This window comes from Eupeodes corollae, chromosome 1 (assembly GCF_945859685.1).
Source record: "Eupeodes corollae chromosome 1, idEupCoro1.1, whole genome shotgun sequence".
NCBI classification, from domain to species: domain Eukaryota; kingdom Metazoa; phylum Arthropoda; class Insecta; order Diptera; family Syrphidae; genus Eupeodes; species Eupeodes corollae.
In genome coordinates this window covers 268,563,870-268,579,362 of record NC_079147.1, presented here as the reverse complement: position 1 = coordinate 268,579,362, position 15,493 = coordinate 268,563,870, and the positions used below count along the sequence as shown (strand labels likewise).

Genomic DNA, 15,493 nt, shown 5'->3' with positions numbered 1-15,493 from the left:
GGGACCAAGGATAGATCCTTGTTGACAGGAAGAAACGAAGACATTTTACCGTTACACGATACGGCTTGCATGCTTTTATTTAAGTACGAATAAATAAGTTTTTAGTTGTGTCAGAAAAATTGAAATAAGTCGTCAGTTTATCACAGAGAAGGCTAGAGTTAACGCAATCAAATGCTTTGAAAAAGTCAAGTAGGGTTATCACAGTTGTATAATTATAGCCTAAATCTTGTCTTATATCTTCAGAAACTTTTAAAAGGGCTGAGAAGGAGCTGTATCCAAATCTAAATCCCGATTGGAGAGGGTTAAGAAGACGTGTATCTTCAATATAATTTTTCAAAAGCATTAAGGAAGGATAGCTATTAGTCTATATTCCATTTTCTTTCCTAGTTTATTGATGGGTAAAACTTTAGATTTTTTCCAGGAGGTGGGGTAGATGGTGTATGATGGTGTTGAAAATGTGGGTTATGTGAGGAAGTATGAAAGGAAGAAGGATTTTTAAAAAGTCTGGGTGTATGTTGTAAAGTCCAGTCGATTTGGATTTAATAGAAAATATTGCTTTACCTACTTTATATTCATCTACTGAACAAACAGAAAAACTATCGACTCTATAGTTTTCCGAAACACCGATTGCCCAGTTAGGAATTGGGTTTGGGGAGTAGAGAACTTTCTATTCAACTCCTTTAAATCAATGTTGTCATTGTCGGAAATAGAAGAATCTCGTCTTAAACCAATACTTTTGACTTCTTTCCAAAAATACTTGGAGGAACGATTTGAGTTAAACCTGTTGTTATAAAAATTGTATTAAGCTGTTTTTTTAATTTAGTTACAAGGTTCCGAGATGTTTTGAATTTCCGAAGCATTTCTGGGCAACCAATTTGTTTCCAACGTCGCGTCGGTATGAAACGTCTCTTGTTTCCTTAGCATTAATGACTTATCGCAAAACAAGCCACAAGTTGCTCTTAACTAAATTTTGATACTTAGTTTTATGCCTTCATCTTCCAAATAACTCTTTGAAAAATAAAAACACAAATAACTTCCAAACTTATTTCAAAACAATAACAGCTAATGACGTCTTTCAGAATGTAACTACTAAGACTTCCTTGTTCTATGTAAGGGATGTTAAAGTTCGAAATCCTACATAACAAAAATTACCTACTTCGAAAAACACAACTGACGTCCATCATCGTTCCATCGGATGTTATTTTATTGATTCTAATCACTTTAATAAATTCTATATTTAGAAATCATTCTAATAAAAATAGCTTTTAAGTCGCAACAAAAATCAAATGAAGTTCAATTTATATAAATAAATCAAGATCACATCAAATAAACAAACTCATCAAAAATGTGCAACGCACTACCCACCGTTATCTGCGCCAACTTCCGGAAAAAAGTTCAATCATATAACTCGTACACAAATCCTCCCTCGAAAAATTACAATAAAAGTCCGATGCCAACATATCTACTTATAAAATATGCGCAAGCTCAAAACTATCATTTCCATATTTATTTAATTACCGATCACGTGCAGATCGTTTTCAAGGCCATAGTTCACTAAACGCATGTTGTAGATATATCATACCCATTTTCTACCAAAAAAAATTAAGACACACATTTAATCGAATAATCGCTGATAGACAGAAATTATGCGGATCAAAAAATAAAATATACAAACAAATATTTTAATCAAAAACAATCCACAAATAAGCTCACCAAGCTCACGACTATACTCTCCTCTTGTTATTATTGTACTTTTGATTATTTAATTTCCCAAAGCAATTGTATTTGAATATACACCATACCTACCTATATAAACTTTTATAGAGAAGTGCAAGACTGATACACAAAGATAGGTCATCATTGGCGGCAGCCAGAAGCGTATGGTGGCAAACTACAGTAGACAAGTGTGACATTTAATAAGAAACCAATTAGCCAAGAAATAACTGACGTTTTTGATTGCAAACGACAGAATATCTTTTTGGAGAATTGACATTATATGTCAGAACTAATACCAAGCTGACAACTAAACAAAATAATTTGATCTGTCATTTTTAGTAATTTTGATATCAAACGTCAAAATCGACTTGACGCTAAGCCAAATTCTCTAACTCTTAAATATATCACACAGTTAGTACCATATTGTAAGTGTCACAAACTATGCATCAGTGCTAAAATAATGCGAAGCTCACAAAATAAATGTCATGTTTATGCACTGAATCCAAATGTTATTCGATTTTTGATTTAAACGTCAACTTTGACAAAACACAGGCACGACAGTAAAAATAAAATAAATAAATAAATTGGGTGGCGCAACAGTCCATGAAGAACCAGGGCCTAGTGACTTACAACTCTCAACCATTCCTGTGTGCGAGTAATGTTGTCAGGAATGGAGGGGACCTACAGTTTATATGCCGATTCCGAACGGCTAATTTGAGAAAGCACTTTTTCATGACAAGAGTTACTCTCGGAGAATTTGTCAATTCCTCGCAAGAGGCAGTACCCGTGAAAAGACTTTAGATGGCATAGGCAGGGATCGAACCCAAGATCTCTGGCACGACAGTCCAACGCACTAACCATCATGCCACGGGTACTACAGTAAGCCAAATTATAATTCATATTTTAAACGTCAAAATTGACACCTTTAAATTGACGCTAAACCAATTTCTTTAGCTCTTAAATATAAATTGGCTTTGACTTCAAATTTGAATTTACATTAAGCCAAATTCTCCAATCTAAAATATAATATCACACAGGTTGTCAATGTTAAAAATAGTAAGTGTCAAAAATTATCCATCACTGCTCTGCACTGAATCCAAATGTTATTCGATTGTTGATTTAAACGTCATATTTGACAATACAGAACCTTGACAGTAGCAGTAAGCCAAATAACACAAATCTTAACTTATTTATAACATAGATTGTCAAAATTCAATGTGTCAGATATTAGCTCTCTGATAAAAGATGTCACTGCGTCAGTAGGTACTGAATTATCAGATATTGGTAAACAATGTTAGAAAATCCAGATTCGGACTTCGAATATGAATATGACACATTCAAAAGCATGTGTACTCTGATAGAAAAATGTAACTAAACGTATCAAAAAGTTATCCAACTTTTCATTACCTTAGCTTGCAAATCGCATGCTCAAAGCATCCATTATATCGCTTTTAATGTCTTGAACTCACGAAAGCAGTTTAATTGCGATTTTATGATCGTTTTTTTTTTTTTTTAAATGATGTATATATTTAACAAAGAATAAAATGATCCCGAAGCAGTCTAGTTATCTCTAAGAATAAACGTAAATAAAGGGCAAACTATAAGATTCTACGTTCAAGGTGCGGATGGTGAAGCTCCGGTATAAGTTCTTTCTTAGTGACATAAATAACATTAAGGTTTTTCCTATATGTATAACACACATCTAGTAATAAATTAAGTCTCATCAAAAATCTGTGCAAATATACCAAACGCAAACAACATGTGTTTCAAATTCTAATTTCGAAATTTATTAAAAAAACGAGATAAGAAGAAATTAAGGAGAACATAAGTTTATTATAATACTAAAACAAATAACTATTTTAGTATAAAAGTTACAAATTTTGACAAATTCATAACACTCGCGAATATGACAACAAACGGTATTCTTTTTATTTTCGCTGTGACAGTTCTGTTTGTAAGTTCGAATGGATTCCCATCCGAATCTGACTATTCGAACAATCAAAATTCCCGTTGGCGGCCAAATCCGAAATCGCTGTGGAATTTCAACGTGGTTGTGGATGATCAGCATTTGGAGCCAAATGAAGGAGTTTATATATCGGGCGATGCTGAGTCCCTGGGGGCATGGTCCCCGAATGGAGCTCTCGCGCTAAGCAAGACTGATTCGAATTCGAATAAGTGGTCGGGATGTGCTAAATTTCCAGCTAATTCTGTAATAAACTATCGATACTTTATTGGAGTAGTGGATTCGATGGGAGATGTACAGATTCGTGACTGGGAAACTAATGTGGATGGTAGGACTTTGAATTTGGGAGCGAAGAACGCCGCCGGAACCACGGATAGATTTGGTGTTATCAAAGATCGAAAAGAAGTCAGTCGGGGCTGGCTGAACAATGGGTACATTTTGCAGTTCAAACTCTTCCGAAATCCTATTACGCTGGAAAACTTTGATGAGAGTAGTAGAATTTACGTCAAAGTAACCCCTGTGAACTACGACTGGAGCGATGAGAAGAAACTTCTTGAACCTATTCAAATCTCAAGCAGGGCAAATGTCGAATACATTCGTATGGAGTATGGAAACAGTAAAATTCGTGATCAACCCAAGAGAGGCGTTCCCTATGATAGAGATGATATTGTGTTGTTCCACATTACAACCAATGATCTGAAGAATGTTGCCTACAAATTCACCCTGTACGAGCAAGACGACAGAGACCCTGAAATAATGCAGATTGTCGGTTATCAATACCTCTATCCTGAGACTATTGATGGATCAGAAGGTAGCACTGAACTGGATCTAATGTCAAAGGATGAAATAAGTTCTGTTGGGTTAATCAAAGTTGGCTATTTGTTAGTAAAACCCATATCTTCAAACAAAGTTAATTTGAGAACAACATTTGCTCATTATTGGCGAGACGAATGGACCGCGCTGGACGCAGGTCATCGTGGACTTGGAAATAGTCTTGAACTTATCGAAAATGCAGCACCAGTTATAGAGAATACAGTTGAATCCATGAAGCAATCTGTTATCGAAAATGCTGACATGGTCGAATTTGATGTCCAACTGACAAAAGATCTCATTCCAATTATCTACCATGATTATGTTATTTTGGTTTCCAAAACTGGACAGAAACCGAAAAGCAAAGCTGACCTCAAAGAGTTGCTAATCAAAGATCTAACATACGAGGAACTTAAAAACCTCGTCACTTATCAGGTGGTCGGTTCGAAGATCATCGAATATCGCTCACACAACATGGAGTCCCGAAAAGATTACCGATTGTTCCCACTTTTCGAACAATTTTTAACAGAAGTAGATCATGACATTTCTTTCGATATCGAAATAAAATGGCCACAAATGCTTTATAGCGGCGAAATGGAAAGCACCCAAACTATAGACAAAAATCTATACGTTGATCGAATTCTAGACGTGATGTTACATCAAGGTTGCGGTCGCTTAAGTTTCTTCTCAAGCCTCGATGCTGATATTTGCACATTGCTGCAATTTAAACAGAACATGTATCCAGTGATGTTTTTGGGACCGGCTAAGCCTAAATTCTATGAAGATCCACGTTCGGATAATCTCGAAGAAACCATCAATAATGCTCAAGCCATGGGAATGCTTGGAATTGTTCCACACACGTCGAATTTCCTCACCGACGGTAGTCGATTGGATTTGGCAACTGACTTGGGTTTGAAGACATTCATTTGGGGTGATGATAGTAATAGTACGGAAAGGGTAGACTATTTCAAGAGTTTGGGAGCGACTGGAGTGATTTACGATAGAATCGATAAGTTAATACGTAAGGAAAAGAGGAGTGTATTCGCTGAGGAGCAGGACTTGCCGGAATATTTTGACAAACAGTGTTCATAGAGACAATTACAAAGAAGCTATTACAGTATGAGATACGTTCAATTTTCTAACCTTGAAAACGGTTGTTTTCGAAATAAAAACAAAATCAATATTTTTAATTGTTTGTATTGAACTTATTTAAAAAAAAGTTGATTAAAAATCAGTCGTGCAAGATTTTTTCCAGCTCAAAGTGATCGCCTGTCCCAATGTGCGGCGCTTGAATTATAATAGCAACAAAACGACAATGACCAGAAAGCTCTACTTTGTACTTAAACATCCCCCCTCAGAGCGGAATCTATTTTGTTTCCAATTCTTTTTATTTTTGTAATGTTTTTTGCGCTAGCATCATAATAGCTCGAGAACGCTTATCAAAGAAGGCATTTCGCGATCGTCTGTCACGGTGAGCTGAGCATAATCTCGAGACCATATTTTTATTTATTTAATTTGTTTTGTTTTGTTTTTTAACACCGGACTGTATATTTCACGGTGTTCTCGATTTGGATCACTTGTTATCGAAATAGAAAAATAGCAAACAAATAAATATAAAAATGGCAATCAATTATTACAAAAAGGTATCAAAAGAGTTTTTGTGTGAATACAAATAAACATAAATCTTAATTTTTTATAAACAAAAAGTATATGTGCGCATAGACCAGTGATTTATAGCCTTCAGGGTATACCTATTTATACTTTCTATAGTACAATAGCAATAAAGTCTTGTCAAAAGTCTTAAATAAACAAAAGCTCAAGCAAACAATATGTCCAACGGTAACTGATTCGATTTGAAATTTAATCAAAAAACGATAAGAGAGTACCTTAGAATAAAATAAACAAAACGTATAAAAGTTCCAAACTATTTATTCACTCAACACAGTATTTTAAAACCTTCAGAAGTCTCAAAATGGCAACAAATACGGTTCTTGTTGTTGTCATTGTGGCAGCTATGGTGGCAAGTTCGAAAGGATTCCGTTCGGATTCGGATTATTCGAAGATGTACAATCGAATTCCTGGATGGCGGCCAGTTCCGAAATTGCAGTGGAATTTCAGCGTAGAGCTTGATCAGCCTCTGAAGCCGAACGAGAAAATTGGTATAACTGGTGATGCGGACTTCCTTGGCACGTGGGCACCCGGTAAAGCTCTCATTCTGAATAGGACAGACTTAGCAACGAGATGGTCGGGCAGTATTCGGTTTCCGGCGAATTCGACTGTGAACTATCGGTATTTCATAGGAGTGGTGGATTCGATTGGCGGAGTGCAGATTCGTAAATGGGAAACACATTTGAATGGCCGGGCTCTGAAGTTGGGAGCTGACAACATCGTAACCTCAGACCGATTTGGTTTTGTCGACGAGCGTCGGGAAGTCAACCGAGGCTGGCTGAACAGTGGGCACATTTTGCAGTTCAAACTCTTTCGGAATCCCATCCAGCTAAACGGTTTGAATGTGGATCGAAGAATTTTCGTGAAGGTAACCCCTGTGGATTACGATTGGAGTGCAAAGGAAAAGCTTCTCACGCCCATTGTGGCCTCGGGAAGGGCAAATATCGAATTCGTTCGTATGCAATATGGAAACAGCAAAATTCGTGATCAACCGGAATATGGTGTTCCCTTTGAGATCGATGATATCTTGATTTTCCACATTACAACCAATGATTTGAAGAATGTTGCCTACAAGTTCACTCTGTATGTGCAAGATGAAAGGAAGCCCGAAATGATCCACACTCTCGGTTATCAGTATTTGTATCCGGAGGCAATCGACGGTACCGATGGCAGCACTGAGCTGGTCCTTATGTCTGCTAATTGGCTAAGTTCGATAGGGACCATCAAGATTGGTTATTTATTGATTAAGCCCCTGTCTACGAATGAGGTGAATTTTAAGACGACATTTGCACACTACTGGCGAAAAAATTGGACAGCACTGGATGCAGGTCATCGAGGGTTGGGAAAGAGTCTTAAACTTGCCGCAGAAGCGGCTCCAATCACAGAAAACACTGTAGCTGCTATGAAGGAAGCAGGTCTTCAGGGTGCTGATATTGTCGAATTTGACGTCCAGCTAACCAGTGATCTTCTTCCCATCATCTATCACGACTTCTTTGTGTATGTCTGCATGAATGCCAAGACGCCAACGAGTAAGGACGACCTGACTCAGGTGCTGATAAAGGATCTAACTTACGAGCAACTTAAAGCACTCAAGACCTATCAGGTAATCGATTCGAAGATAATCGAATATCCCGCTCACAACCTCGAGCCTCGAGAGGATTACCGTTTGTTTCCGCTTTTCGAAGATTTTCTCACCAAAATCGATCCTACGATTGGATTCGATATCGAAATAAAATGGCCGCAGCTCCGTTCGAGTGGGAAATACGAAAGCATTCAAACCATTGACAAGAATCTCTACGTTGATCGAATTCTCGATGTGATGCTGCGCAAGGGTTGTGGTCGTTTAAGTTTCTTCACCAGCTTCGATGCCGATGTGTGCACCCTGTTGCACTTCAAACAAAATATGTACCCAGTGATGTTCTTGGGACCAAGTACGACGAACGCCTACGTTGACCCACGTTCGGATAACCTAAAACAAACCATCAACAATGCCAAGGCAATGGGATTGTTTGGAGTTGTTCCACATTCTTCGAATTTCGTCAAAGATGGCAGCCTAGTGAAATTGGCAACCGATTTGGATCTGAAAGTTTTCATTTGGGGCGATGACAGTAGCAGTACGGAGATGGTGGATTATTTCAAGAGTTTGGGACCAACTGGTGTGGTTTATGATCGAATTGATCTATGGGTACCTGAGGGAAAGGCAAATGTTTTCGGTCAAGAGGAAGATTTGCCGGAATTCTTTAAGAAACAGTGTTCATATAGAAATGCCACTGAGGCTATTAGTATATAGGATTATGTTTGTCGATATTGTATAGGTTTATTTTTAAGTGTTGATGTTTATGTTTGAATAATAAATAAGAAAATCGAAATAATTTGGAAAAGAATTTATTGTTTCTACGAATTTATTGAATTTTAAAGGAAGGATGAGAAGTTTACTGGGATTTTCTTTTTATAATTCTTTGAAATTGCAATGACGGGAGAAGAAAGATTTCGGTAAGACATTACACAACAAAAGAACGAATCTCTATTCTTCATAGAACGCCCGAAGTCGGGCTTAATAGAAAATTGACAGGAGTTCCTTGAAGAGAAATGGTTGGACTGTTTAGTGAGAGGTACCAACTGGCTGTTGCACTAGAGCAAAGTTAAAGTGACGGTAGAAAAAGGGTGACGTAAATAAGCCAATGTCACCAATCATGTTTAACATCTTAAGTGGTAAGTTGTTGAGGCGACAACAAGGGCTGATTATGACTGCCATCTTACCTTACGTGTGTTTGACTGCCATCTTTACTTAAGTGTTTCAAACAAGAACACAAGAACAAGAGAATGCGCTTTAATGATTAAAGCCAGTATTGTGATTTCAAAGCATTAAGCGGCCCATAGACACCACACTTGTGTCAGAGTGCAGACATGTGTGATGTGTGTGGGCTGGAGGACCGATTTTGTGTGATGTGTATAGTTCTGAATACTTGTTGAGTGCGGTGCGTCGCAGGTTATTTCAATGAAAGCTTGAAGCTTCAACGTCACTCATTCTGATCTTTCCTCTTTGAGATCTCTTTTATAACTAATGCGTGTACGATTTCGTGTGGCGTGTGTGGAGGACTGCCTAACTGGGTGTCAGTGCACCAGTGTGCACACAAGTGTGATTTCTATGGGCCTCTTTAAATTCAACGTGATATCTTATGCGCCATTGTACAGTTCTTTTTTGGGTCAGAATTTAATGATTCATCATATTTTGTCCTCGAAGCTCCACATCTGAAAATCTAAGTGTAATATTGTAAGCTTAACAATTAATTGGATTAGAAGTTGCAGACAAAAGATCATTTGTAGAAATGAGGAAGTTTGTGGGTAACTACTTTTTGAACTCCAAACTCATAAGCCCAAAAACTTTTTAAGTCATATAAATTATATAATTTTGTGTAACTGAAACTGACTTTCACTCAGTGTTCTTATTAAATTTAATGTTCAAAACAAAACTCATCTTTATAACTAAACAACACGTTTTTGTTCTCTTGACGTTTTGAAAGTAAGTATTTTGTATACGACTACTAATTTCATTAGAATGTCTTGTGCATATTCAAATTTATATACCCCCTTAAACTCCATTAGCACGTTCTTAATAATGTAAAATATAGATGGGTAAAGCTTTAGGTATATCCCTGTTGGAGTTTGAAATTTAATGTAATAAATTAAGAAACTTATGACTTGGAAAATATTCAAAACCAGCTATAACCCCTCTTTTATATTTACGAATTGTGTGGGGTTTATAAGATGCAAGTAAGTAAATTCTGTTGTATTAAAAATAAGTTTTTTAAAAACGTAAAAAAGGAAACAAAACTTTATCTGTGTCCAACTTAAGATCTACTGAACTAATGGAGCTTAATTAACCCAGTTTCTTTTTTTTTTTGTTCGAAGGAATGTCGTAAAAAAGGATTTTAACTAAAACAACTAAAACATAAAAAGAAACTTAAATAAAAACAATCAAGTAAAATACAATTAACTCAGCTCTTTTACTTCTAGTTTAATACTTTGTTTCTGTTTTCCTATGACGAAAAAGTTCTACAAAAACTTTACATCATGTAGTAGGTGTACATGATACAAACAAATGTAGTATTAACATCAGTAGTTGAAATTACTGAAATAGCATCTATCTCAAAGTAAACCTTTATTTTTTTTTCTATACTTCCGGCGGGCGAACGTGACACCATTTAGAGTATAGATTGTTTGTATTTGTCTTTATTTGTAAAACATCCTGAAGGGACTTAAGCTCGAATGTGAAGTATTCAAACTTTAAGTTCCTAGAGATCAATATTTTTTTGATAAGAAACTTACTTGTACATAAAGAGCTGCATTCTATGGACTGGAATATTGGTATTGGATTCAACATAATTACATGTTTTATGTTTTAAGATTTTTCAGTAGTTGAGAAGATATTCTGTTTTAGTTTTAAAACTTTGATCATGCTTCCCAGCAATGGTTTGAATTAGCACTTTATTAGCTTCTATAAAGATTCCTATAAGTCTTTTTAAGTATTTTATACGTCTATAAAACTTTTCAATTGTGTTTTTTAATTCTGAAATTATTTTGTATTTATATTTTACACATTTTACAATAAAAAAATACTCTTAACAACCTTTAAAAAATAGGCTGGGATGCAGAGTATTTTTAAGTCAATACCTTCAATTATTCAGGACATATCGAGAATCGAACATGAATTTGTTGGAATTCACTACAAACTTTACTGAAGGTAGGAATATTATCTGTGAGATGAAATCACTTTGAAGCCAATGTTAGTCATTTTTAAAAAATATTTGAGTAGAAAATCAATTTTTACCAAGTTTTAGTTATGTTTTTTTTTTCAGGTTTTTTTTTTCAAACAATAGTCAATTCGATTTTCCTCAAAACTTAACCAGATGCCATTTTTAGTTTGGTGTTTTTACTTTCAATAAAAAATGTATTGGACGTCGATACTTTTACGGGCGATGAAAAAACCTAAAAAGGTAATTTTTTTTTTTTCGTTCCAATTTGTCGAATTAAAAATTTTAACATTTCTCGAAGTTCTTAGGTCCCTGGAGTCTAATTAACAGATTTTTAGAGAGATTTCTGTATGGGCGTGTTTACCTTCGTTTGTAGGTCCATACGTTATACAAGCACACACAGACATCTCTCTAAAAATCTTTTAATTAGATTCCAGGGACCTTAAAACTTCGAGGAATGTTAAATTTTTAATTCGAAAAATTGAACCGATACCAATAATTTCCTTTTTAATAATTTAAGCATACATCTTCTGTTCGCAGTTTGACACTTTGCCAATCGTTTCTAGGCATTCAAGATAAAGGCGTGAAGCTATTGAAAATAAACAGCTGTACCTAAAGGAATCGTTCATAGAAAATATCATGACTGGCGTGGCTTAATGTTTCATCAATTAGCTTCCAAAAAGTTTCCCATCTGTGGTTTAGATGCACATTTCCAAATTAATTCGATCGGCCGTCTTTAGCATTCCTTTGCATATATTATATTTGAATTTGCTTCTTAGAAGAAATTGTATACTTGTTTTTACAGCTTCTTAAAAGCTATATGTCTTTGTTTGAAACAAACAGAATGTAAATACAATTTTTTGGAAATTATCCGAACTGTGTTTTAACTGAACTATTTACAGAAATCATTCTGTAATTAAATTCTTAAACTCTATTAAGCTGCTAACCAGTGATTATCTTCTATAAAGCTTCTTATCTTAACTTCCAAAGTTATTCTATATTTTATTTTTAAGATTCTGTAACGTTTCTTATCTATGAATTAAATACGATGTTATTTGAAATTTATACAATTATTTTTAAATTAGTATTCTTCTAGGGGACTAATCCATGTAAAACATAAGAAGAATGACCCATCTGAACCTAATGGATACCAATATTCATAATCTGATAAATGTATTGAGTAGACAAAGAATTGGTTTTCAAGTAAAAGCTTGCTATCTAAAATTATATTGTTAAAAATTAAAAGCTGACGTTATACGTGTATCCGAAATATGGTTACCGGGTATAAAATCTTTCGATCAGATAGGGAACAATGAAAAGGTGGGGGTATGGCAATTTTTGTAAAAAAAACTTTACAGTGTAGAATTGAGTGCAACTTAGTTTAAAATTATGAGATGTATGTTATTTTTCTATAGTATTGAAAAATGGGGACGAAAAAAAACCTGCTGGGCGAAAATACATTTGTTGAACTATTTAGCTCATTACTCAGTGAACAGAGCAAAGTATTACTTTATGATCAATTTTCTGTTCCAGCGTTATCTGAGCTTTTTTTCCTAACCTTCGACTTTCAAGTAGATATTGACACTTCGAATACCGGGATTTCAAAAACATAAACTACCCTTTACTGTTTAGTGATGTTCTTAAATTAAATTGGGATCTTATTCTTTAGCAATCTTCATTTGGCCAACAAGTTTGAATATCTCAACAGCAATGTGTTAAGACTTTTCGATATGCATACTCCTTTATGTTAAAATTTTTTATCACCAATACTGTTCATTTCGAAACAAAACGGTCTTAAGGATACGTCGTTTAATAATTGCCAAAGGACCCAACACATTTGGAAGATACTTAAGCAAACTGGCATCTTTAAGTCCCAGAATAATCAGATTGAAGAATTGAATATTAAGAACTTATACCAATTATACCAGTGGAAAAGTCCTCCTGGTGTGATGATCTTGGGCTGATATCTATGTATCTTACCTTTTCCCGCAAATGTTTTTGAAAACAATCATCCAAGCTCAAATACTTAGATCTCGTTTTTTGCAGAGTTACCAGCAATGCTTGAATAGGGAACTATATTTGCTGAAGAAAGTATCTCCAAGTCCATCTATGGAAGAATTACTAGCTGTTATAAAGAGAGCATATCCACATCAATCTAACCTTCTTAAAACTCGAAAAAACAAGCAAATCTGGTTTGATGCTCGAAATCTATCGTGTCGTTCCTAACCTTGTTTCACTCATCTAATAATAAGAAATTTAAACTATGGTACGTAGAGTCAAACAAGGCTATACAAGCGTGGTCACTGTCAATGGCAAGATCGTCTGCTGAATTTAGGAAAAGGATGAAAATAGTAAGTGGGGCTAAGCTTCCTTCCAAGGCAGCTTGAACATACCAATTTCCAGTTGAATTTTGTATGTATGCTTCCTGCTATTTAATAGCCCAATTTCTTTCCTGTTATAATGAAATCTTTGAGTTTGGAGTCATTCCTCCTAGTTTTATGCCTTTTTTTATTGATTTTAAAGCAGCATTTGACAGCATTGATGGAAAGGCAAAACTTTGAATATCGGTATATCTTTCAAAATTATCATTATTTTAATAGTTCTTTATGCTAAAGATTCAATAGCCGTTTCCGAAGATTTCAGATCTTCAATGGGAGTAAAACAAGGATATGCGTTGAGTACTCTATTATTCACTATTTATTGAGAATATAGTGGAGCACACGGGAAAAGGGGTGTACTTTGCAGGAGAAAATGTTTCGGCTTTATTGTATGCTGATGATATCGTACTTTTATCGGAATCCCCAGGCCAACTCCTTTGAAAATACTGCGATACATGGAATTTATCAGTCAACCTTAGCAAATCTAATATAATGATTTTCAGAAAAGGACACGGAAGATAAGCTAGTTATGAAAAATGGAAGTACCAGGATCAGAAAGTTCAAGTTGTTAAGGAAGTTAAATACCTTGGTGTGACCATAACAAGCAACCTTTTTATGAAAAAACATATTAAGTTAAAACTTCAGGAGGCGAAGGCTGCCCTCTTCATTTCCTGGAAAAACTGAATTGTAAATAAATCCATCCACTATTCAGCAAAATATAAACTGTTTCAAGCTGTGGCAAAATCTTTTATGCTTTACTTCTCGCAAGTGTGGGGCTACAAAGAATATGAGGATGTGGAAAAATTATTACGTTTCTTTTTGAAGCGAGACTTTGCTCTTCCATCAACAACACCTAATTATTTGCTTCATATCGAAACAGGTTTGCCACCATTGTTCATCGACAGGCTCAAGTTTTATTTCGATTTCTTTATCATAATACTCCCCGATTGGTTTGATCAAGGCTGGTCAATAGAGCATTCAAATTTATCATTAAAAATCGGTCTAATTTTGTACAAGCTTGTATCGATCTTGCTGATCGATGGATTTAGTGAATCGATCGAATTTGATTTGGATAATCTAACGGGTTTTATAGGAAGTCTTTACTCCTTTGTTGCTAAATTGGATGAGAAATATTGGCAAAATTTCATCAACCAGGCCAAAAAATCGTAGTATAGAGACTTCTATGGTAATTTGGAATTTAATCTTGGAGAATCAAACTACTTCGACGACAAGAACTTAACGACTATGATTTCTTCAATTCTACTAGCCAGAGGTGAGATACTTTCTCTGAACTACATACCTCACAGACCAGACCTGCCTATCGAGTTCCAACTCAGAAACACCCATGAGAGAGAGAATATCGGACACTTTTAAGGATTTTGTCCAATTGTCCAAGAAATTCGTGGAGACATTTCCAAATCCTTAATGGAGCAAAAGGCTGGTATAAACTTTACAAATACCTCTAGAATTCTTACTAGTTTAAAATTATTTTACAGTAATTTAATTTTATTAATCCATTTAATTTCACTTTATATATTATTTTTTTGTTTGTTTTCGCTATCAGAATTCATATTCTGTCAATCTGACCGAGCGACGCACGCTTTTAAAACTAGGTCTTAAAAGACTTGTAATCATTTATTGTATGACTAAATTTTATATATAAACAAAGTAATTTGTATTCTATTCTACTAAGATTTCTTAACCATGAACATTTATTAACTTCCAAAGCAGTCCGGCTTCCGTAGGAAAAAATAGTTGTGTTTCAGCGTTAATAAGTGTCACAGAGGGTAGTCGAAAGGCCACGATCTTCAGTACATAACACTTTTAGCGCGTTTGGGCTTTTTTCTAGTGCGGTCAAACTAATAAACTACAAGATCTCGAACTCAATAAAGCTTTTTCTGAATGTTAATAAAATAGTAGTGGAGTACCACAGGGATCTATTCTTGGCCGCCTGCTATTTTTAATCTTTTTACATCAATTTTATGCAATTGAAAAACCTTTATTGGGACTTATCTAACATACTGCAGTTAGTTTGAATAAAGGCCTTGAAGTAAACGACAATTATCGTTTAGTGCTAAACCCAAATTAATCAAATCGTGTTGTTATTTCTAGGAATAAGCTAGAGCTTTCATACTTTCCTCTATCATCTTAAATTATTGTCGTACAGAGTTCATTGAAACCGCAAACAACTAGGTTTTTGTTCT

At 35.1% G+C, this 15,493-nt stretch overlaps 3 protein-coding genes across 3 annotated transcripts in view; 2 read left to right on the top strand and 1 right to left on the bottom strand.

Moving 5' to 3' along the window:
* The window catches only part of LOC129953630 (protein king tubby), a 164,203-nt gene that overhangs the window by 29,566 nt on the left and 119,144 nt on the right, over positions 1-15,493 (bottom strand). The window lies entirely within an intron of this gene.
* LOC129953629 (glycerophosphocholine phosphodiesterase GPCPD1-like) lies at positions 3,453-6,183 on the top strand. Its single transcript, XM_056066868.1, has one exon. It carries the CDS (start codon positions 3,623-3,625, stop codon positions 5,579-5,581), a length of 1,959 nt encoding a protein of 652 aa, XP_055922843.1. The 5' UTR covers positions 3,453-3,622; the 3' UTR covers positions 5,582-6,183.
* On the top strand, positions 5,965-8,541 carry LOC129953628 (glycerophosphocholine phosphodiesterase GPCPD1-like). Its single transcript, XM_056066867.1, has one exon. It carries the CDS (start codon positions 6,462-6,464, stop codon positions 8,445-8,447), a length of 1,986 nt encoding a protein of 661 aa, XP_055922842.1. The 5' UTR covers positions 5,965-6,461; the 3' UTR covers positions 8,448-8,541.